Source organism: Dama dama, chromosome 9, assembly GCF_033118175.1.
Source record: "Dama dama isolate Ldn47 chromosome 9, ASM3311817v1, whole genome shotgun sequence".
NCBI lineage: Eukaryota > Metazoa > Chordata > Mammalia > Artiodactyla > Cervidae > Dama > Dama dama.
Genome location: NC_083689.1, coordinates 91,511,618 through 91,535,869, shown reverse-complemented (window position 1 = coordinate 91,535,869; position 24,252 = coordinate 91,511,618). Strand labels below are relative to the sequence as shown.

Below are 24,252 nucleotides of genomic sequence, written 5' to 3'. Positions count from 1 at the left end.
CCATGGGGTCGCAAAGAGTCAGACACAACTGAGCAACTTTCACTTCACAGGCATAAAAGACCACAGGAAATATCAAGTAACTTAGTTACAAAGGGTAACCAGAACGGATGGATGGGAAGGGTGCTAAAAAGAGCTGGTTTAATAGTTTAGAGTCAACTGTGGATAACCTAACATCCATGACCTTGAGGTGATGAAAAATAACTTTAATTTTAAGCATCAGAGTTATATAATCATTTCCATATTTCAAAATTTAGTGGATGGGTTATAAAAGGAAGAAATTGAGATAAGAATACAAGTTAAAAGGTAATCCAACAGACTAGACAAAGATGACACAGATGAACTGAAGAGACGGTGATGAAATAAGAAATGAAAATGATGAAGTAGATTAGGAAAACATTTAAGAGTTGGGCTAGGAAACAATTTGTGATTAACAGGATGTGAAATGTGGGGAAAAAAGTAGAAAAACTCTCAAGTTCACAGCTTGAGAACCCTGGAAGACAGTGGACTTTTCATAGAGACTGTAGGTCAAAGCACATACTTAAGAGATTAATTTTAACCTTGCTGAATATAAGTTAGTCACGTGTCATCTGGTAAAGATGTTTATTGGACTTCTGAGTAAATAATAGATGGGGACAATATTATTTGGGGACAAATAATAGATGTCCCCAAACTACACTTATAGAGACCTTCTCCAAAAAAACACATAACAAAACTATCAAAAATCAAAGACAAAGAAAAAATCTTAAAAGCAGCAAGAGAGAAAAAAGCTTGTAACCTACAAGGGAATCTCCATAATGCCATCTGTGAATTTCTCAGCAGAGACCTAAGAGATATCCCAGGAGAGAGTGGAATGATACATTCACAGTGCTGAAAGAGAAACCTACCAACCAACAATACCCTACTTGGCAAAGCTGTCAGTTAGAAAAGACAGACCAAAGGAATTCATCATTACCAGGCTCACCTTACAAGAAAAGCTGAAAGGAGTTCTTTAAGCTGAAAAGAAAGGACACTAATTACTCACATGAAAACATATGAAAATATACAACATACTGGTAAAGGTAAGCATACAGTCAAATTCAGAATGTTCTGATACAGTAATCAGGCAATGTGTTGACCATGTAACTCTATTTAAAAGGTTAAAGGACAGAAGTATTAAAAATAACTATACTGCATTAATTTGTTAATAAATACACAATATAAAAAGATGTAAAGTGTGACCCCAAAAAGTAAAAGGAAGAAGTAAAAGCAGTTGTTATATGTAAATGAAGTTGTTATTAGTATAAAATTTAACATTATATCAGTAAGATATTTTATGTAAGCTTCATGGTAACCATGAGGCAAAATCTACAGTAGACTCATAAAGGATAAAGAGAAGGAAATAGAACATTCTCCAGGATAGATCATATGTTAGACCACAAAATCAGTCAACAGATTTAAAAATACTCAAATCATATCAAGTATCTTTGCTAACCACAATAGTATGAAACTATAGTAGAAATCAATTACTACTAGGAATAAAATTGGGAAATTCACAAATATGTGGAAATTAAACAATACACTCCTAAGCAACCAATGAGTCAAAGAAGAAATCAAAAGGGAAATTAAAAAAAAAAATCTGAAAAATGGAAAACAATATACCAAACTCATGGGATGCTGCAAAAGCAATTCTAAGATAAAGTTTATAGTGATAAAAACCTACATGAAGAAAAAAGAAAGATCTCAAACAAACAATCTAACTTTAAACCTCAAGGAACTAGAAGCCCAAAGTTAGCAGAAGGAAGGAAATAATAAAGATTACAAACTGTTGGTGGGAATACAAATTGTTACCATCACTATAGAAAACAGTATGGAGGTTCCTCAAAAAGTTAAAAATAGAACTATTATAAGATCCAATCCCACCTCTGGGTATGTACACAGAGGGAATGAAATCAGGATTGTGAAGAGATATCTGCACCCCCATGCTCATAGCAGTGTTATTCACAGTAGCAAAGATATAGAAACAACCTAAGAATCTGTCTATGAATGAATGGGTAAACATGTGAGATATATATTGCAATATATACAATACACTACATTACTATTCGGTCACAAGAAAGGAAACCCTGCCATGTGCAACAACACGGATAGATCTTGAGGGCATTATGCTAAGTGAAATAATTTAGACAGAGGAAGATAGATATCATAAACCTTATTTATATGAGGAATGTTAAAAAAGTTGAACTCATAGAAACAGAGATTAGAATGGTGGCTGCTGTGACCCAAGGATGGGAAAAGTGGAGAGATGGTCAAAAGGCACAAACTGCTAGATATAAATAAGTTCTGGGGATCCAATGTACAGCATGGTGGCTACATTCAACAATAATGTATTATGTACTTGCAAGTTAAGAGAAGAAATCTTAAATGTTCTTACCACACACACACACACACACACACACAGACACAGTAATTATGTGAGGTAATGGAAGTGTTAACCAATCTTATTGTGATAATTAATTCACAACAGATGTGAGTATCAAATCATCACATTGGATACCGTAAACTTATAAAATTATATATGTGAATTATATCTCCATAAATCTGGGGAAATTTCTTTTAGATAAATAAATACATAGTACCTAACACATAGTAGGAGAAGGCAATGGCAACCCACTCCAGTACTCTTGCCTGGAAAATCCCATGGACGGAGGAGCCTGGTAGGCTGCAGTCCATGGGGTCACTGGGAGTCGGACATGACTGAGCAACTTCACTTTCCCTTTTCATTTTCATGCATTGGAGAAGGAAATGGCAACCCACTCCAGTGTTCTTGCCTGGAGAATCCCAGGGACAGCAGAGACTGGTGGGCTTCCGTCTGTGGGATCACACAGAGTCGGACACGACTGAAGTGACTTGGCAGCAACACATAGTAAACAAAGCGGATAAGATAAATAGAATAAATAAAAAAAGAAAAATGAGATAAAACCTAAAAATAAAAATAAATTAAGAAAATGAGCAATGAAATTGAAAATAAATGCACAACTGAGAATATCAAGAAGTCAAAAGTTGAATTTGGGAAAAAACAACAATATTCACAGCAAGACTGATCTAGAGATAAAAAATGAAAGAAGATACTAATTATTAATATCAAGAATGAAAAACAGATTCATTTCTACAAACACTAAAAAATTTGAATAGGTAGATGAAATAGAAATATTCCTAGAAAAAAAGATAATTTATCAAATTGACACAGAAAGAACTGCATACAGAAAATATGAATAGTTCTATATGCTCAAAAGAAAAATGAATCTGTAATTAAAAGTCTTCCTGCAAAGAAAACACGAGGCCTAGCTGGCTTCATGTGTGACTTCTTCAAAAATAATAAAGAAGAAATAACACCAAACTTGTAAACTTTTTCAGCTAATAGGAAAAGAGAGATCACTTCCTGGTTTTATGTAATTATCAAAATCTTGGCTCTAAAATTTGACAAAAGCATTGTAACAACTTGAATATATTAATGCATTAGAGATCTACTTAGGGAAAATTCTTAACTAAAAAAGTTTTATTACTACAAACAACTACTGCACAACAGATGTCCTACTATTTTATAACCACAATCCTATCATCCCCAGAGGAAAGGCATGTTTTTAAATGATTATATAAGCATAACATATTTTACATAAATATTTTACAAAAATAACATAGTAATTATTCTTTCTTACATTGAGACTAAAGTAATACTAAAAATACAAATTTTTTAAAAATCTGGAATAAATTCACATGAACATTATATGTGAATGAAGCAGCAAAATAACCTATACTAACCAAAGTTTCAACAGTCCTATAATATTAAGATTGGGTAAAAGATTAATATATTTTACATTTCACTTATTATAGCTGAGTTGATAATAAAGAACTTTCTGCAAAGGCCTCAGAGGCAAATATTTTAAGACTCGGTTGATTTGGACATTCTTGTATAAACAGTTTATTTCTCTCTTTAAAAATCCTTTTAGAAGCATCAAGAGGGAGTTTCTTCTGATTAAGATCACTTGCATTGGGTCCCATTTATTCAGGCTGGGTGTCTACACATGTGATGCTAAAATTGCCACCAAATAACTCCTGTCTTGAAGGGAGCTCATGAAAGAGATGCTACTGGCCACCAGGACTTGTCTCATGGTTATTTGACAAAGAAAGATGCAGAACTTTCTGAAATTAATCCTGGCAGTCCAAGATTTAAATTAATGCCAAGAGTAGTAAAGGTCATAATGAACTTATTTACAAAACAGAAGGAGAGTCACAGATGTAGAAAACAAACTTATGGTCATAAGGGGATGGGGGAGGGGAGGGATAAACTAAGAGACTGGAACTGACATATACAAACTACTATATATAAAATAGATAACTAATAAGAACCTGCTGGACAGAACAGGAAACTCTACTCAATACTCTGTAAAGGTCTATCCAGGAAAAGAATAAAAAAAAAAAAAAAAGAGGGGATATATGTATATGTATAACTGATTCACTTGGCTCCACACCTGAAACTAATACAACATGGCAAATCAACTATATTCCAATAAAATTTATTTTATTTTTTAAAAACATTTATTTATATATTTGGCTGTGCTGGGTCTTACTTGAGGCATGCAGGACCTTTAGCTGCAACATGTGAACTCTTAGTAGGGACAGGTGGGATCTACTTCCCTGACCAGGGATCAAACCCAGGTCCTCTGCATCAGGAGCATGAAGTCTTAGCCACTGGACCACCAGGGGAGTCCCTCCAATAAAAAATTTTTAAATGTCTTATATAATTGGAAAAAGACACAACTACTCCTTTCTAGAAGATCAGGCTTTAGGAATTTTATATGGACAGAATATAACACTATATTTTAATAAATTGTTGTAATACTACAAATTAATGAGCATGAGGGAATCTTACTGAATTTAAATAAAAAGACAAAATTACTATATATGGTGTCTCAATAGGCGTGTTTGTATTACATAGTTAATATCCTTTGGTCAAACGGGGTGTGGGATATTAGTATGTGATGACCCATGTGTGAAGTGTATCTGCAACATGGATTACAAGCATTGATTAAGTATATAATGGATGACTGTAACTGATCATAGGCAATAATGACATTAAAATAATTTCTGCTTAATATAGTGCTTTTATTTTAAAAGATTTTTCACATCTATTACCTAGTTATTTTCTTCACTATAACCTGCGAGATAAAGAGGTACTACTGTCCTCATAAGATTACAACCAGGCTATTCTTTCTCACTTACAAATGTTACTTTTTAAGAAAGAAATCTAAACTGGAAATAGAACTGCCATATGACCCAGCAATCCCACTTCTGGGCATACACACCGAGGAAACCAGATCTGAAAGAGACACGTGCACCCCAATGTTCATCGCAGCACTGTTTATAATAGCCAGGACATGGAAGCAACCTAGATGCCCATCAGCAGACGAATGGATAAGGAAGCTGTGGTACATATACACCATGGAATATTACTCAGCCATTAAAAAGAATTCATCTGAATCAGTTCTAATGAGATGGATGAAGCTGGAGCCCATTATACAGAGTGAAGTAAGCCAGAAAGATAAAGAACATTACAGCATACTAATATATATGGAATTTAGAAAGATGCTAATGATAACCCTATATGCAAAACAGAAAAAGAGACAGAAATACAGAACAGACTTTTGAACTTTGTGGGAGAGGGCGAGGGTGGGATGTGTCGAGAGAACAGCATCGAAACATGTATATTATCTATAGTGAAACAGATCACCAGCCCAGGTTGGATGCAGGAGACAAGTGCTTAGGCCTGGTGCACTGGGAAGACCCAGAGGGACTGGGTAGAGAGGGAGGTGGGAGGGGGGATCAGGATGGGGAACACATGTAACTCCATGGCTGATTCATGTCAATGTATGACAAGACCCACTGCGGTATTGTAAAGTGATTAGCCTCCAACTAATAAAAATAAATGAAAAACAAACAGACAAACAAATGTTACTTTTTCCTCTGAATCTGAATCCTCATTACACCAAGGGAGCTGATTAACCTTTATTATTCCAAAGGTTTTTGAAGGGGTTGAGTGGTCCTCAAAGTTGTAAGATACCAAAATCAGGATTAAGACAAAGCATATACATGTATGTATAAAGATCTGTTAGATTTCAAGACTACAGAGAACTTTAACAAGAATCTATCAGAAAGACCTAGCTGACCATGGCTCCTTCCCATGTTCTCTTGTAGCCACTCTCCATTCACTCTGACAGTCTTTTTATATTTAGGCATCTTATGAATGAAGGTACCCGCCAAAATCTGCTCCCCCTCCCCAAAGCATCAGACTCCTTAGACAACTGTGCCACACTCAAACGTTTCCACTGATCACATTCTTGATCAAAACTTTCATAGTTCCCTGATTTCACTAGGTATTTTTAGTTTGTTACAATCTAACAAACTAAACTATGATAAGGTCTCAACATAAATGGCTATGAATTGTTTGATACATCAACCCACCTGAGAAAAATGGTGTCTACTGAAGGAACTGAAGAGGCACCAGTTCTTTATTTAAAGAGAGAATTAGAGGAAGGAGAGGTTTAGACGGTGTGGCAGGAAGACAAAGGTCTTCGTGGTGCTTCTTCAGTCGGAACCCCGAGTCAGCGGCTCCCACCATCTACCAGTAGAGTTGCCGGGTACACTAGGGCTGACGAGGCAGTGGGCGCTCCCTGGATGTACTTACAGATCACCGTGGATGAGTCCATAGGTCTGCGGCATGCTCTGATGATAGACTGCTCTCAAAATGACTATGAGGAGGATCACCACTAAAGCTGGGAGTCCCCAGCTCAGGAGGAGGAAGAGCAGATAGCGCCTTTCGGTGTGTTCATCATTCATCACCAGCACGTACCAGAAATTCACAGACTAAGGAGAAAAGAGAACACAAAATGAGCAGGTCTGACGGCTCAGGACACACACTCACATGGCTGAGACATCAAGAGTTACTGACCGACAAAGGGCTGGGATCTACTCAAGGATTCAAGTTCTGACTTGATTTTTTAATTAGTTCACACATTCATTTTTTTTCCCCTACAAGACATTCAGGGTATCCTAAAAGTCTGAAAACATTAGGAAATACTTAGTATATTTGTGTTACTTTATATTTTGCTTCATTTGTTTTGATTTACTCTCAGTCATAATCAACTGTCATTGTTCTGTAAATGTGTGCTTGAAGAAACCCACGCTGATATTCAAACTACTTTCCATGTGAACAGTTCCGTGAGGATGATGAAGCAAACGGTCCTTTGCTCCAGACTTTTAAACAATTTTTTTTACTTGTTGAGAGCTGATCAGGTGGTAGAATCAGACACTGTTCCAGGGAATGGGGAGATGTGACCACAGCCCCAGGTCTCAGTTCCCAGTGGGAGACAGATAAGTAAACAAACAATGTTTGCACAGAGAAAAATGTACTGTGATGGGCTAGGTTTTATGGCCATTTTTCTTTCTCAATTTATACTCTCTTTTTCATTCATTTACTTGATAAACATTATTGAGAGCATACTAAATTTCAAAGCCCATCTAGGCATTGGGACTATAACAGTAGCAGAGATGACAGAATTATTTACCTTCTTGAATCTTCCTTTCCAGACAGAAGGAATCTGAGGCCTAGAAATGTTACTCTTGGTCCCAAATCACAACTAGCCGTGTATGGAAGTTAAATCTAGAACTTAAATAGTCTGCCTTCTAGTGTTCTTTTTCCATGAGAGTACTTATGTTTAATTATCATTTATTACAGAAACAACACTGAAATCATATCAAACGTATTTCACACAATGATACTTATCCACTAGCTAAATCCCCTTCCTCAACTTCATATGGCAGAGAGAGTGTGGGTACAGATTAATCATATGTATATGTTTTTATATGTTAAAGGGATAACTTGGGCAAGTGACGACAATCCCAGTGCCTCAGTTTCTTCATGCATACAGCAAAGTTATAAAGATTACATAAGACACCATATACAAAGTGCTAAGCACATAGTCATCACTGGAAAATGTGATCGCCTCACTTAAATCTCCCATTAAGATGTCAGAAAGTGTGAAAGACAAAAGATAAATAGTTAAAGACTAAAAGTACGCAGTCATACAATGGAAACTCTTCTATGTGAAACCTAGTGTTCCTGGGAAGGTTTTCAGATGTTTTACTGAGGCTTCCAAGTAAGATTCTATCTGGACCAAATTAGCCTTGGGGGATTAGTATTGATTGGCCTAAAGCAGGAAAGTATAAAAATGTTTGGTTACTTGCAGATTTTTGTGTCTGAATTTTATTTCCTGTCAGCACTCCGTATCTTTGTGTACATCTGCTTATATCTGCAAGTACGAAGCCTGTTTTGAGTTGTTGCTTATGCAAATTTGTTCTGAGGTTTTTTTTTTTAAATGGTCCAAGAGGCTTTTTTCCTCCTTTCTATTTTAAGTTAGGTGGTGGTGGTTTAGTCCCTAGTTCAGTTCAGTTCAGTTCAGTTCAGTCGCTCAGTCGTGTCCGACTCTTTGTGACCCCATGAATCGCAGCATGCCAGGCCTCCCTGTCCATCACAAACTCCCGGAGTTTACTCAAACTCATGCCCATCGAGTCGGTGATGCCATCCAGCCATCTCATCCTCTGTCGTCCCCTTCTCCTCCTGCCCCCAATCCCTCCCAGCATCAGGGTTTCTTCCAATGAGTCAACTCTTCGCTTGAGGTGGTCAAAGTACTGGAGTTTCAACTTCAGCATCAGTCCTTCCAGTGAACACCCAGGACTGATCTCCTTTAGGATGGACTGGTTGAATAGTCCCTAAGTTGTGTCTAATTCTTGTGACTGAAGCCTGCCAGGCTCCTCTGTCCATGGGATTCTCCAGGCAAGAACTGGCATGGGTTGCCATTTCCTTCTCCAGAGGATCTTCCTGGCCCAAGAATCAAACACAGGTTTCCTGCATTACAGACAGATTTTTTACCAACTGAGCTACGAAGGAAGTCCTTAGCGAAGTGACATGACCCAAACAGGTGGAACTGGACTAAGTGTCTGATGCTAGGGTGGTTGATGCTGTCTGTTTAAAGAAAGAAAATTCATGCCAAGTAAGGATGACTAACCCATCCCCAAAAGAAAAGTATGGGTCATTTATTTCTTTTTTTTTTTTGTTTTCCACTTTTTTTTTTTCATTTATTTTTATTAGTCGGAGGCTAATTACTTTACAATATTGTAGTGGTTTTGCCATACATTGATGATGAATCAGCCATGGAGTTACACGTATTCCCCATCCCGATCCCCCCTCCCACCTCCCTCTCCACCTGATTCCTCTGGGTCTTCCCAGTGCACCAGGCCCGAGCACTTGTCTCATGCATCCAACCTGGGCTGGTGATCTGTTTCACATATGATAATATACATGTTTTGATGCTGTTCTCTCGAAACATCCCACCCTCGCCTTCTCCCACAGAGTCCAAAAGTCTGTTCTGTACATCTGTGTCTTTTTTTCTGTTTTGCATATAGGGTTATCATTACCATCTTTCTAAATTCCATATATATGCCTTAGTATACTGTACTGGTCTTTATCTTTCTGGCTTACTTCACTCTGTATAATGGGCTCCAGTTTCATCCATCTCATTAGAACTGATTCAAATGAATTTTTTAATGGCTGAGTAATATTCCATGGTGTATATGTACCACAGCTTCCTTATCCATTCGTCTGCTGATGGGCATCTAGGTTGCTTCCATGTCCTGGCTATTATAAACAGTGCTGCGATGAACATTGGGGTGCACGTGTCTCTTTCAGTTCTGGTTTCCTCGGTGTGTATGCCCAGGAGTGGGATTGCTGGGTCATATGGCAGGGTCATTTATTTTATATTGACGTTGTATACATCCTTATAACAGGGTAACTTGGTGGTGCAGTTGGTAGAAGAATCAGGAAAGAGAGTACAGACTGGTAAATGACTTTTAAGTTGATTCATCATAATAAAGATCAGGGCATGTCCAAAATGTCCACTTTTACACAGATGAACGTTAGTTCCATCAGTTAGAATCACTGAACCTTTCAGCAGCTGTCTGACCTTTCCCTCAGATAAGACTGAGACAAATGTAATTGCCTTGTCAGATTTATACATGCAATGCTTCTGCTCCAAAGAGCTCAAGTAACAGTGTCGCTGAATTCTTGAATACTCAGTTAAGCAAATCCAGCTCTGAATGTCATGAACTTTTGTCAATTAAAAAAAAAAATCTCTTTCTTTCTTTAAAGAATCCAATCATTAAGGTCTACTTGAAGGACAGTATTTACCGTTGTATGACTTTTTATTTATTGTGGTTAAAGAGTGGAAACGTTATGTTATGAAACAACATTTAATTATTCTGGGACATAGCATATGGCCTAAATCTAAGATTTGTTTTGACTAACTCACTTTATGTTTTCCTTGAATTTTAGATATTTTAATATAGTATGTATGGGAGGTACGTTCTGGAAAGTGTGCCCAGGTCATCAGCCCTCTCTCTCTGAACCCTGTCTCTCTCCTCACATCCTCCCACCAGCCGCCAACACACTGCAGGGTGTGCTCACGACCCTGCCCTTCTGCCAAAGCTGTGGATCTGGAGAGCCTGACCCAGGCTGGACCACTCATCTGGCACTGAATGCCCTGAAATTTTGTGAGAGTCTAAGCTGGTCGACTTAAAAAAAAAAAAGAAGAAGAAAACATACGAACTTTAGTGGTGAGAGTAGCAAAAAGCACAGTGAAGAGAGAAAGTGTGTGTGTAGAGAAGAACGGACAATGCCTTCCATTCCTGCTCACTGCTTCTGAGGTCCAACTATACATACAGAGCATGGGTTCAATGAGCTAGCCTATATGCTTACTCTCCCTTTTATGATTTGAATGTCTGCTTAAATTAAGTTAGGTTCCTTCATTGTTTTAAAAATTTGAGATACATGTTGCTCTTCTGGAGCATCTGTGTTAAAAGTTCCAGTTACTGCCATTCTCCATAGTAAGGTGGGAGGGGGACATTTGAGATATATTCCTTTCCTTGTAATCATGGCTCCTCCTTTGTAATCGGAAGAGTATCAAGAGACCCTTTTCTTTGCGTGGTATTTTTATGTTGACAGATATATAGCATATGTGCCTCAGTATCTATGTCTAACCAATGTTAGAACAAAAAAGTTATGAAAATTCAACATAAGTTAAAGGTGTCCCTCTCAGCAACATGCTTCACACTGAGAACAGCTTACCACACACACCTATTTCCTGCTAAGGACAAACTGTGAATTGCACGGTCAGTATCTAGGTCTCCAATTACATTTCCAGCTCTAGTTTTAAATATTTTGTTAGAACCATCTTATGGACCATCTCAGGACATCTTATTTAGATATAAGGAAGCTGAGGTGGTGAGAGAAAAGCAAAACTTTTTCATATTCGGGTTAGTTATAAAACAAAGCATCTTGTGAAGAGTAAGGTTAAGATTTACTTCCATAGAAAGTCATACAAATACTGATGATTTATTATTTACATAAGGCTTACATTTTGTCTTCATTCCCCGCCCCGCCCCCCCCAAATGTATGTGTTAGTGGAGTTGCATACTCCTTGTTCAAGCTTGGAGATAACCCACTCTCTCATTTGCCAAAACTAAATGAGAATTTACAAAGGACATTCAGAAAAGAAATGGCTGAAACATACCTGTGAGCCATGGAAAATTAATTGGTGTATACCTTGTAGTACCTAGTAAAATGCTTTGCGTACAATCTTTATTGAGAAGCATAAAATAAATGAAGATGTACACAATTTCAATATTTAACAATTATCACTGAATTCAGTAAAAACTTCATACTTCAAACTTCATAACTTCATGGTTGAGTTATTCAGTTTACTCATTTATATGCTACCTTCCCAGAAAGAACTGTTGGATTGACTTGAACTCCTAATGAGAAGGGTCAGCCTGTTGTTTAATATTTGATTAATGGTGTCACCAGAAACCTTGCACTGATATATAACATCAAGTTTAGTCACAGATCACAGATGCTATTAATTTTGTTATTACCATAGGTTCTTAGTTATTCTTTCAGAGGAGAATCTAAGAAATGTTATCATGCGTCCTTGTTCCAGTTATCCTTCCTTTTAACAATTTTTACAAGGCTTTGTGAAGATTGGAGAATTCAGTATTTCCTGGGTATGTCATTTTATCTTGATAATTACCAGTCTGTTGCCCTTAATACCTTTGATGTTCCCTCAAATTAAATCAATGATGAAGGAAAAACACAGCTAATATTAGCTTTTCCCTTCCTGTTGTTATGCTCTGGTACTCAGTAGTCTTTCTACCAAGGAATAAATCTGTATACATTTGGTTCTTCATAACCTGATTTTACAGAGAAATTAAAGTACAAGAGGTGAATGCTCAAGTACAACTGTGAAATGATTTCTAACCTTATTCTACTATTTAAAAATATGTTCTTCAAGTAAGCTTTAGTTTCAAAATAAAACATTATATTTTTTACTAAGCTGTGTCCCTCAGCATGAAATGAAGAGACTTCAAGGACAATCCAGGCATGGATATTAACTAAAGCATTTTTTTACACAATTTAACCTGGTGATAGGAAATGATCCTAACACCGGGCCAAATGAATATCCAGGCAAAATTAAGTTTCTGCTTACCTATATTATATATTAATATCGCAAATAATTTACTTGTGATTTATTTCCTGCGAAGATTAATTCATGGTCTGGCTATCCATCTGGTAACATGTTTCATGTAGATGTTAAGAGCAAAGACATTAGTTTTAGGAATTTATTCCATGGATATTCTATAAGTAAATAAATTATTCAGAGTGCAAGGATGTTCAAGGAAACCTTGTTTATAAAAGCAAAAGTAACTGGAAATAACCAGAACTTCATCACTAGGAGATCAGAAAAATAAATTATGGAATAACCATACTATAGTATAGAAAAGAAAGTGTATCAGGATGGGATAAATTTATATATACAATTTATATATACACTATATATATATATATATATATACACACACACACACACTGTATACAAACATATATAGACTATATACACATACAAACACACATGCACTTCTTTATTTATAAATGTTTATATATTTGTGGAATATATCTGGAGGCATACACAGGAAATGATTAACAGTGTTTACCTTTGGGAGTAGGGTAAGGGTAGAGCAGAGGGTGGAAAGCATATGAAAAAGGGAGAAATACACATAACTCTGCTGGTCAAAGGAAGTAGGAAAGTGTTTCAGTAATTTCACAGAGTGATCTTACATAAAGAGAAAACAGAAGGATAACTCAATTTCCATAAGCAAGGAGGGAATTTGTGAGTTGTATACCTCTTAAAAAACAAGCAAAATAATTTGTTACTCTATTCCCATCATGCACAATATGATTTCCCTGTCAGAGAAGAGGGGAGCTTAAAGAAAAAAGTCAGGAGAGGGGAAAACTAAAGATAAGTCAAGGCCACCAGCTCTGGAGCTGGCTATGCATCACGTGTGCACTTCAGTAAAGAGGTTAGAGGTTAGCAGTTAGTTCAGCTCTGCAGCGAGTGTCTGCCTCATTCTGTCAGCCCCCTCTTTCCCCTGTATTGAGCTAATTCTCTTTTACAAAACAAAGATGGGAATTATATTGGAAAGAGAATATTCAACATGTTTCAAAATCCATGAATTATTAGCCTACGTATTTTCCTAGCCATTAGTATGGTAAATTAATACATCTGGAGTGTGCAGTCCGTCCCAGGAACTACTACGCCAAGCTCTCTCCATGTATTCATTCATTTTGCTTTTCCACAGTCCTCAAAGACAGGTACCATCATTATAAATCTACAAATCCAGTCATTCAGTAAGAAAATCCAGGCTCGGAGAAGTTACGCAATATGTTCAACTGCAAAATTGTTCTTTACTTTGAAACAGAATCCAATTTTACTACAATGTACTAAAAGTATGATATAAAAGTAAGCAACTCTCCAAGATAAATTCATTTAAATCCATTTATTCTAAGATTGCAAAATTGATGCAGATCAAATAAATAGTCCTTACATGCTGAGCCCAATGATTAAGTTAGTAATTAACTTTTTTTTTTTTTTGGTTTACTTCACTTAATATGGTAACATAAGGTATTCATACACACACATATATCAAATTCTCTATGTTGCTAAAAAATATGAAGTAGAATTATTAAAATATTAACATCCTTTCAGCTATTTCAACTTTGTTCAGCTAATAAGACTGGATTAACAGTAGTCTAATCTTTTATGTAATGTTTCAAAAAAAAAATTTCAGCTTTACAAAGAAGATTTTAGTAGACAGTATTTCATAAATGGGAAAATACAGGTTAGTAAAGTGACAACGTTTGACCACAAAGTAACTCATTAGAGGTAACCTACCTAGAATGAGAAATTACTGAATTTCTCCCTTGTGGTCATACCACAAACCATGAAAAATGTGTGGTGTACCACCTAAAACACATTAAACTTCACTGGTACTTTAAATAGTTTTCCTAAGCCATTAGCCATACAGAAATGTAATTACCTTGTTAAATATGCATCAGCCACAATCATATTTACTCAAAACTTGAAGACATATAGAATATACTAATCTCTATTAAATTGGGTGAAAATTTATATGTGATCCTATTAACATTCCCCTAAAGCAAGAGATCCACCTAAAACATTATTTGAAAGTTGGTCATTTCCTGCTGTTTGAATTTATTTCATTGAGTAGATGCCCTCTACTTTCAGATTCAGCTTTTTCAAATTTGAAATTTTTATTGGCTATAAAAGTTATTGACGTGAATCAAAATTTGCTTCCCTAATTTTTGGCCCATTTTTTCTGGCTCTTCCAAATGAAGCTATATAGTCCATTCTTTTCTTTCCTATAGCAGCCCTCCCAGTAATTTGTAGACAGCCAGCCCATCTCCTTAAGTTGTTTTCAGGTTAGTTATCTCCAGCTGCCTCCAAGTTTCTTATCAGACTGTCTTTCAGCTCTCATTGGCTGGTTAAAGTTCTTGCTGAAAGTAGCTACAGGGTGCCAAGCTTGTCTGACTATTGTAGATTACAATGTAAACATGGCTCCCTCAGCTGTCTCCATACTGTTATTTATGTAACCCAGGGCTGTGTTTCTGTAGTTAACTTCTGTATGCTTTAAGCAATCTGGTCACGCATTTGATTGCTACTGAGTTTGGGTTAAATTAAAATTTCTAGATGTTTACATTAACCCCCATCAGATTGTCTTTCACTCTCATTTTCAAGCTGTTACAGCACAGTTTCCCTATATTTTTCTACCTTTACTCTTAACACAGGCTGCTTATATTTTAGCTAACTTTTCAGCTCTGTATCATCTGCATACCTAATAAAACAGCTTCCTGTGTCTTCATCCAGGTCATTCATCAAAAACTGAATAGGTCAGGGACATGGACAGAGACCTTCCGTAAACCACTATGGACCTCAGTTCAGGCAGATATATAACAACACACACAGGATGCATATAAAAAGTTCAACTTAGATAAACTGCTAAGGAAGATCAGAGAATCTTGCAAATGCAATTTTAATTTCAGCAAGTATTTGTTTTATGTTGTACAGTTTAGCTTTACTTTTTAATTGTTTGGTGGGAGGTTGGAGAACACCATAAACCTTCCATAATTAGAATTTCTCAAAGAGTTATAAAACAATAATTCTATGAGGTAGGAATTACTGTCCCCATAATGCAGATTTAGAAACAAAACTTGGAGAGAGTCAATAACTTGATTAAGGTTACAAAGATAATGACAGAGCCAGAATTCAAACCCAAGATGCAGGTCTCTAATTGTTCCAACTAGTTCTATTAACTAAACAGTTCGGTTTTCTTCTCCTTCAGAAGTGAAGTGAAGTCACTCAGTCGGGTCCAACTCTTTGCAACCCAATGGCAGGCTTCTCCATCCATGGGATGTTCCAGGCAAGAAACCTGGAGTGGGTTGCCATTTCCTTCTCCATTCTCCTTCAGAGCTAACTATAATATCATACCTGGGAAAAGATCCCTGCCTTGAGTCTGTACAATGTTCTCTCTTAATAGTATCACCTCACTTTCCTCCAAAATTGCCAGATGGTAGAAATCCTACATTCTTCTTATTAAACAAGAAAAAAGAATATACAAGGGCCTGAATGCATCTGTTTACATAAAAAAGTTAACATGCATACTCAGAAACACATAAGAAATTATTTCTCATGAAAGACTGAACATTACCACCATGTAGAAATCATTTTCAAAGGCAGCATATTTTAGTTGACCTATTGAATTAGTGACATTAACAGTGCTTAAGTGGATCCAACTCTAACATTAGCCTCTTTATCAAGCAAATCAGCACTGGGCAATAGAACCTGGAATTTGAGTCAGAAAAGAAGTGTTCAAATCTCTCCTCAACACTTCCCAGTTCCTTAGGAGAGTATGCTGGGTCTCTTTTGGTCTTACTCTGTACTCTCCCAAAGTGATCTCTTCTAAAGCAAGGGCTCCATTTTCCAACTCTAAGCCAGTAGTCGTCTAGTTATTTCTCTAGCATGCACCTCTGTTCTGGAATTTCACCTCTGCATATTCCACTTCTCTCAGAGTCTCCATTGGAGAGCTCACAAGAACTTCACACTCAGCTTGTCTTAAAAAAAAAAAAAAACACAACTCACCATCTTGCGCCAATCTCCAGCAGTCATTATTTCAGTTCAAGGCACCACTATCCATCCACTCGCTCACACGGGAAACTTGGGTAAGCAACCTCTGCATCACTAATAATGAATCTCTAATCCTGAAGTCCTACTTTAAAAACCAATTTTCAGAAGCTGTTCACTTTCCTTTGTCTCTTCTGTTCCTCTTTGGTTCACACCACTATGTTCTTTCCCCTGAATCCAGTTAAAGCTGCTTAAATGGCTCCCATTTCAACTCTTTCTGAGCTCAATTCACTACAACAGGGAGCTTTTCTAAAATCCAAACCTCATCATGTCACTCTTTTGCTTAAAAATAATTCCATTGACTTCTCCTAGGGAAAAAAATTTAAATTTCTTACTATGTCTTATAGGACCCGTATCACAAGCCTCATCTCCTACCACTCACTTACATAATTCTACTAGACCTCTTCCCACTTCCTCAGATTCACTATGCTTTCCAATGCTGTACAGTGTGGAAGATTATTCTTACATTGATCTCCTGGGGATGCAGTGATGGGTATATGGAATTACTTCCATTTCAGTATAAAGAATGTCGGATACAAAGGCCACTCCCTCCTGATGCCCTGGGAAGTTGCATGGGGTAGAAGGAGGAAGTGAGATACCAACCTGCATGAGCATCCAGCTAAACTGGCAAAGATACAGGTAATGTGTGACCGCAGCAATGGCTGAACAGCTCTCCTCTGTGAGTTGGGGACTTGCATATGCAGATGCCAGAAATACAATCTGTAAGAAACAGACACCTTTATTTTTAAATCATGTTAAAGTCAATTGAGAATATTTAAAAAAACCCATTTTCTTATTTGAATCAACGATTCAATGACTCAAAGGGAAAATAAGTTGATTTGTTTCCCAAACTGAGAAGACTAAGTGATCCTAAAAACAAAAATACATGGATTTTTTATGTTTCTAAGAAAAAAATTAATGATATGAAATTATGCTACATGCTGTTTTGCAGTGTCATTGGAAATTCTCAAAGTAAATCTTGTTCTTATCAAGGATCGACAAAAATCATATGAAATATATTTCCCTAAGTACAAATGAGAAAATAGAGTGGAAGTACCATTCTTTGTGTAAGTCAAACCTCATAGGAGAGAAAAAAAAGAGGCAAAATTTCTAAGTTTATTATCATCTGCATCATCTCGTTAGGAAGTAATTCATGTAACAAAATAGACAAAATAAATCTTAAATTTCAAACCCTACAGTTACCCTAATTCTTGGATTTTTATTTCAACTGCCTTCAAGTCTGTTCAAAAGTATCCTTCACAATAAGATCTCTCTTGACTACACTATTGAAAATTACATCCCCTTTTCTTCTTTATTTCCCACTCATGTGATCACCTGACTCTCCTTTTTTTTTTTTAAATAGCACTTGTCACTTTCTAACACACTCAGTAATTTATTTCTTATGTTTCTTGGTCATTTTTAGTCTCACTCATTAGAATGCAATCCCTGTAAAGACAAAATCACTGAATGTTTTACTCACTGTTGTACCCCACTCACATAGCCCAGTATCTGGAACATAGTAAAGTGAAGTGGCTCAGTCGTGTCCAACTCTTTGCGACCCCATGGACTGTAGCCTACCAGGCTCCTCTGCCCATGGGATTTTCCAGGCAAGAGTACTGGAGTGGGTTGCCATTTATTGGGGGTACTCAATAAATACTTGTTGAATAAATGGATAAATAAATGAAGTGAAACACTCCTGTTGATTTTTATTATTTTGCATTTTCTCTATTATATGACTACTGTGTTAAATTTTATAATGGAACGTATACATGGCAATAATAACATACCGTAATATTGCAAGGGATAAATTCCCTCCCTCTTTAGGACAGAGACCAAGTCTTCTTGACTTAATATTTTTATAAGCTACCACTATGCTTGAAATATGCCTGAAAAAGATTGTTGAAAGAAAGGTAGATTCCAAAATGATAAAGGGGTGTTGAAAGGAGAAAACTAACTGACTTATGTCTCAAAATAGCCCAACTTCTAAAAAAGAAACACAAATATCATTAGCGCTTCTTGGATTTAAAAAAATGAGTAATGTGCTCAAAATAGGAAATACAAATATTATTAGTGCTTCTTGGATTTAAAAAATGAATAATGTGCTCAAAATCAAATCAGAGTATTGTTTCTATTTTCAAATAAAATACGCCCCTCCCCCATCCACTTGTCCCAAACATGTGTACATTAAATTTTCTCAAAAATTTCTGCCCGAAAGTTTTCCCAGGATGGGGTCACTGTGGTGAATGACAGGATCTGGGATGAGACCTCACATGCTTCCAGCATCACTATTTCACAGGGAAAGACTAACCATAACCAGTCTCCTCAGTCAATTACAGAAGAACCAAAATGCTAATTAATAAATTTACAGTAATATGTATCTCATGCCATGCTGACTCTTTCCTCTTTGGAAATATTTATTGAATACTTCCTGTACCAAGTATAGGAGAAAAAGAATCCTGCCTTTTTTTCTTTCTCAAGCTATGGACAATGAACAAGTCAGTTTACCCTTTTGGGACTAATTCTCTCATCAGTATAAGGAAGAAGTTAGAAAAAAATTAACTGTAAAGTCCCTTTCTATTTCAAAATCCCAGTATTCTTTTTCAAATGAGAAGTATTCCTCTTTCAATTTTTTGTTTATTTAGTTCTAGATTGGGAGTATATGTTGCTCACAATAAAATAAAAGCAGACACTAGGAATGAATGTCTCATTATTTCCTAACAATCTGGTATAAATGAGTTCCCTGAATAAACAAAGTCAACAAATTGCCTTTCTAGAACATATCACAAATAGCTTTTGAATTAATTAGGGCTTACCTTAAAAACATGCTCAGATTTTCCTAGATTTTTAGCTTCTAAGTTCTGAATTGTAATATGTCATAAATTTAACCTTCCTAAATTGTACAAACGCATTCTTTACCAGCTGAGCCACAAGGAAGCCCAAGAATACTGGCGTGGGTAGCCTATCCCTTCTCTAGCGAATTTTCCCGACCCAGTAATCAAACCAGGGTCTCCTGCATTTCAGGTGGATTCCTTACCAACTGAGCTCCCAGGGAAGTCCATTCTCTTAACACCTTCCTCAAAACACTAACAATGAACAACAAACACCAGAAACTATGCCTTGAAAGACTCAAGAGACACAGAACTATGAGATTCAGTCCCCAAAAATTAAAAAAAAAATTTTTTTTTAATTGTATGTTCTTTCTTTTTACAAAGTGGCATCTTTTCATAAAGATTTTATAAGAGTACTTACAAATCTCTCTAATTCAGACTTTATAGTATAGATTGTGTTGAATTTATTCTGTAGTTTTGTTCTGATCAAACTGAATAGTTTGCGAGGTAAAACAACAAAACAACAGTGTAATTCAAACTGTAGGGCTTCGCTGGTGGCTCAGAAAGTAAAGAATCTGCCTGTAATGCAGAAGACCTGGATTCAACCTCTGGGTCGGGAAGATTCCCTGGAGAAGAGAATGGCTACCTACTCCAGTATTCTTGCCTGGAGAATTCCATGGACAGCGGAACCTGGCGGGTTACAATCCATGGGGTTGTAAAGAGTCAGACACGACTGAGAGACTAACATTTTCACTTTTCACTTTCCAAACCATAATTGAATATGCTTAGTTTTATGCATTCTATGAAACTATTTATAAATGGTACACTAATTTAAATGATTCTTATTCTTCTGTTTATTTCTTTGAAACAAATCAGTGCAAGTCATTGTTTAAAACTGTATTTATTTTCAAAATACAATTTTAACACCTAAAATTTCATCCTCAAGATACTTCTTCATGTTTTATCATGTTGTAATTTTTTTCTAAATCATAAGACTAGTTACAAAACTACTTGTGTAAACTATGAACATTCTGCCAGAATGTTCTCTGAATCAAGAGAAATGCTTTTTCTCATAATGGGAAAAGACTGATAGATTGATAAGCAAGAGAAGGCTGAGCTCTTAATAAACATCACAAAAACAGGGATGAGCTAATACTTGGAGAACCAGCAATTACACATTGGGCCTATCTAAAGCTAAATTAAAGTGAATTAAAATACAAATTAAACAAGGAAAGTAAAGTAAAATCTTCTAGCATATTTGGCTCACCTATCCTTAAGACACTTAACCAAAGAGACAGGAAGTTTACCACTGCTTTTTTACTCAAACATATAGAGATGACCAGGAAAAAGGGATATTCTCCATCAGTTCTCCGGATACACTAAGTTGAACGCCATAAGAGGAAACAATATTTTTTTCAATGGTTTTCAATCATTCAAGTGTTGACCCATTCAGTAAGCAAATGTTGGAGTGCCTACTATCTACAAAGCACTTTACTATCTATGCAAAACGAAGAATCAGTTCAGTTCAGTTGCTCAGTCGTGTCTGACTCTTTGCGACCCCATGAACTGCAACACCCCAGGCCTTCTTGTCCATCACCAACTCCTGGAGTCCACCCAAACCCATGTCCATTGAGTCGGTGATGCCACCCAACCATCCCATCCTCTGTCGTCCCCTTCTCCTCCCACCTTCAATCTTTCCCAGCATCAGGGTCTTTTCCAGTGAGTCAGCTCTTCACATGAGGTGGCCAAAGTATTGGAGTTTCAGCTTCAACATCAGTCCTTCCAGTGAACACCCAGGACTGATCTCCTTTAGAATGGACTGGTTGGATCTCCTTGCAGTCCAAGGGACTCTCAAGAGTCTTCTCCAACACCACACTTCAAAAGTGTCAATTCTTAGGCGCTCAGCTTTTTTTATAGTCCAACTCCCACATCCATATATGACTGCTGGAAAAACTGTAGCCTTGACTAGACAGACCTTTGTTGACAAAGTAATGTCTCTGCTTTTTAATATGCTGTCTAGGTTGGTCATAACTTTCCTTCCAAGGAGTAAGAATATGATGGCAGAAAACAGTGTACAAGCAAGGTGCTACATATTTTCTCTTGGTTTGCTTATGTGTGTGTGAGTACACACACATGTGTGTCATGTACTACTGATGTGAAGTCTTATTGTTTCTATCTCAATTTTGTAAATGATGACAGAGGATCTGATAGGGGAACTAACTTGTTTAAGGGTCACTGAACAAGTGTTAAAGTGGAATTCAAATCCTGGTGCTCTGATTTGTAAAACCAGTGTTCTTTCTAGAACATCATGCTGCTGCTCCCCCAAGCTATTCAACATCAAGCAGGAGTCCTATCTCAAAGTCCTGAAATTCTAGTTTACTGTTTCTCAACCTTTTTTAATCCATGGGCCACCACAGGTTCACAATGGCAACGGAAATAACAACTATGGCAAATATAACATTACTCTTAATTCTATATTGATACAACATATATACATCTTAACCAAAAGAAAACTATATTCCTAAAAGTGAATATCTGATATATTTTGTTGACAACATAAAATTCTTTCTTCTTCTGGTTGATCAGAGCTCTATTTTAACAGCTAAGGGAGGACATGGGCTTCCCTGGTAGTTCAGCTGGTAAATAATCTGCCTGCAACATGGGAGACCTGGGTTCGAACCCTGGATTGGGAAGATGCCCTGGAGAAGGGAAAGGCTACCCACTCCAGCATTCTGGCCTGGAGAATTCCATGGACTGTATAGTCCATGGGGTCGCAAAGAGTCAGACACGACTGAGCAACTTTCACACACACACACACACACACACACACACACACACACACAAGGGAGGACATGGAGGGAAATAATTATTCTTTCACTTTAAATATATAGCATGTGTCTCACATGAAAAGATGCTCAACATCACTCATTATCAGAGAAATGCAAATCAAAACCACAGTGAGGTACCATTACACGCCAGTCAGAACGGCTGCTATCCAAAAGTCCACAAGCAATAAATGCTGGAGAGGGTGTGGAGAAAAGGGAACCCTCTTACACTGTTGGTGGGAATGCAAACTAGTACAGCCACTATGGGGAACAGTGTGGAGATTCCTTAAAAAACTGGAAATAGAACTGCCATATGACCCAGCAATCCCACTCCTGGGCATACACACTGAGGAAACCAGAACTGAAAGAGACACATGTACCCCAGTGTTCATCACAGCACTGTTTATAATAGCCAGGCCATGGAAGCAACCTAGATGCCCATCAGCAGACAAATGGATAAGAAGGCTATGGTATATATACACAATGGAATATTACTCAGCCATTAAAAAGAATACATTTGAATCAGTTCTAATGAGATGGATGAAACTGGGGCCCATCATACAGAGTGAAGTAAGCCAGAAAGATAAAGACCAATACAGTATACTAACACATATATATGGAATTTAGAAATATGGTAATGATAACCCTATATGCAAGACAGAAAAAGAGACACAGATGTATAGAATAGACTTTTGGACTCTATAGGAGAAGGGGAGGTGGGATGATCTGAGAGAACAGCATTGAAACAAGTATACTATCAAGAGTGAAACAGATCACCAGCCCAGGTTGGATGCATGAGACAAGTGCTCAGGGCTGGTGCACTGGGAAGACCCAGAGGGATGGGATGGGGAGGGAGGTGGGAGGGGGATTCAGGATGGGGAACACATGTAAATCCATGGCTGATTCATGTCAATGTATGGCAAAAACCACTACAATATTGTAAAGTAATTAGCCTCCAACTAATAAAAATAAATGAAAAAAAGAAAAAAATAATAAATTTATAGCATGTGCCTCTTCTTCCTTGGGCTAAATAATAACAAATAATAAAAGCTGGTTTTCCTGTAAACTTCATTTCTCAGTACTCCTTATGCACACTCCCGCCACCATCCCCTCCCTTTACCACATACATCCTCCCTCCTCTCTCTGTGAAATAGTCTTCTCTCCACTCAAATTTCACCTACTCTGACCATGACAGACTGCTAGACTTTTTTATTTTTTTGAGTGCTAACATCACTTGCTGAGCATTTATACTGGGCCAAATGTGTCCTTTCAAACAGGGACGTTCCTAGGAGGAAGCAAGACATGCACATACGAGGCAATAAAATGTGACAGGTGTCGTAGTAGAGGATGGGGCAAAACATTAGGGAAATTCAAAGTCAAGACTGAATAGTTCTGCTTGTTTATGGAAGTCAAAGCAATATTCAAAGAGGAAACAGGATTGCAGTGGCTTGGCCTACGCCTTCTTTTCCACAGGACCCTTCATACTACAAACCTGCTGTTCTAACTGCATTCATTGCCCTTCTCTAAAATATGTTCACATCATCTCCCAACTCTTTGCTTTTGTGCATTGTCTTCTGTGTGGCTTGAATTTTTGTTTGATCTTTCTCTACTTGAAATTATGTCCATTTTGCAAGGTGTGGTGGAAATGCCAACTCTATCATATGGCTATTTCTTTCAACCATAAGTAACCATTTCAACCTCAGAATTTTTAAAGACAGGATTCTGTTATAACAATCAATCCATTTTGCTACCCAATTCTCCCAATTCTTAGATAAAAATTAACTTTAAACTCTTGGAAAACTGTAAATTCCTTAAAGGCAACAACCCAGTAAAATTCTCTATTATTATTATTTTGAATATATTTTTAAGAAGGAAAATATTGTTAACTATTCAGTATCCCATACAGACTCTCATGAT

The 24,252-nt window shown here is 36.9% G+C and overlaps 1 protein-coding gene across 1 annotated transcript in view; it reads right to left on the bottom strand.

Annotated features, from left to right (window-relative positions):
- Positions 1–24,252, bottom strand: part of ADGRV1 (adhesion G protein-coupled receptor V1) — a 549,629-nt gene that overhangs the window by 169,125 nt on the left and 356,252 nt on the right. The window contains exons 84-85 of the mRNA XM_061151999.1: positions 17,286–17,402; positions 6,722–6,900 (exon numbers count right to left, since the gene is read on the bottom strand). Coding sequence (XP_061007982.1) covers positions 6,722–6,900; positions 17,286–17,402 — 296 coding nt within the window. The remainder of the gene's footprint in view (positions 1–6,721; positions 6,901–17,285; positions 17,403–24,252) is intronic.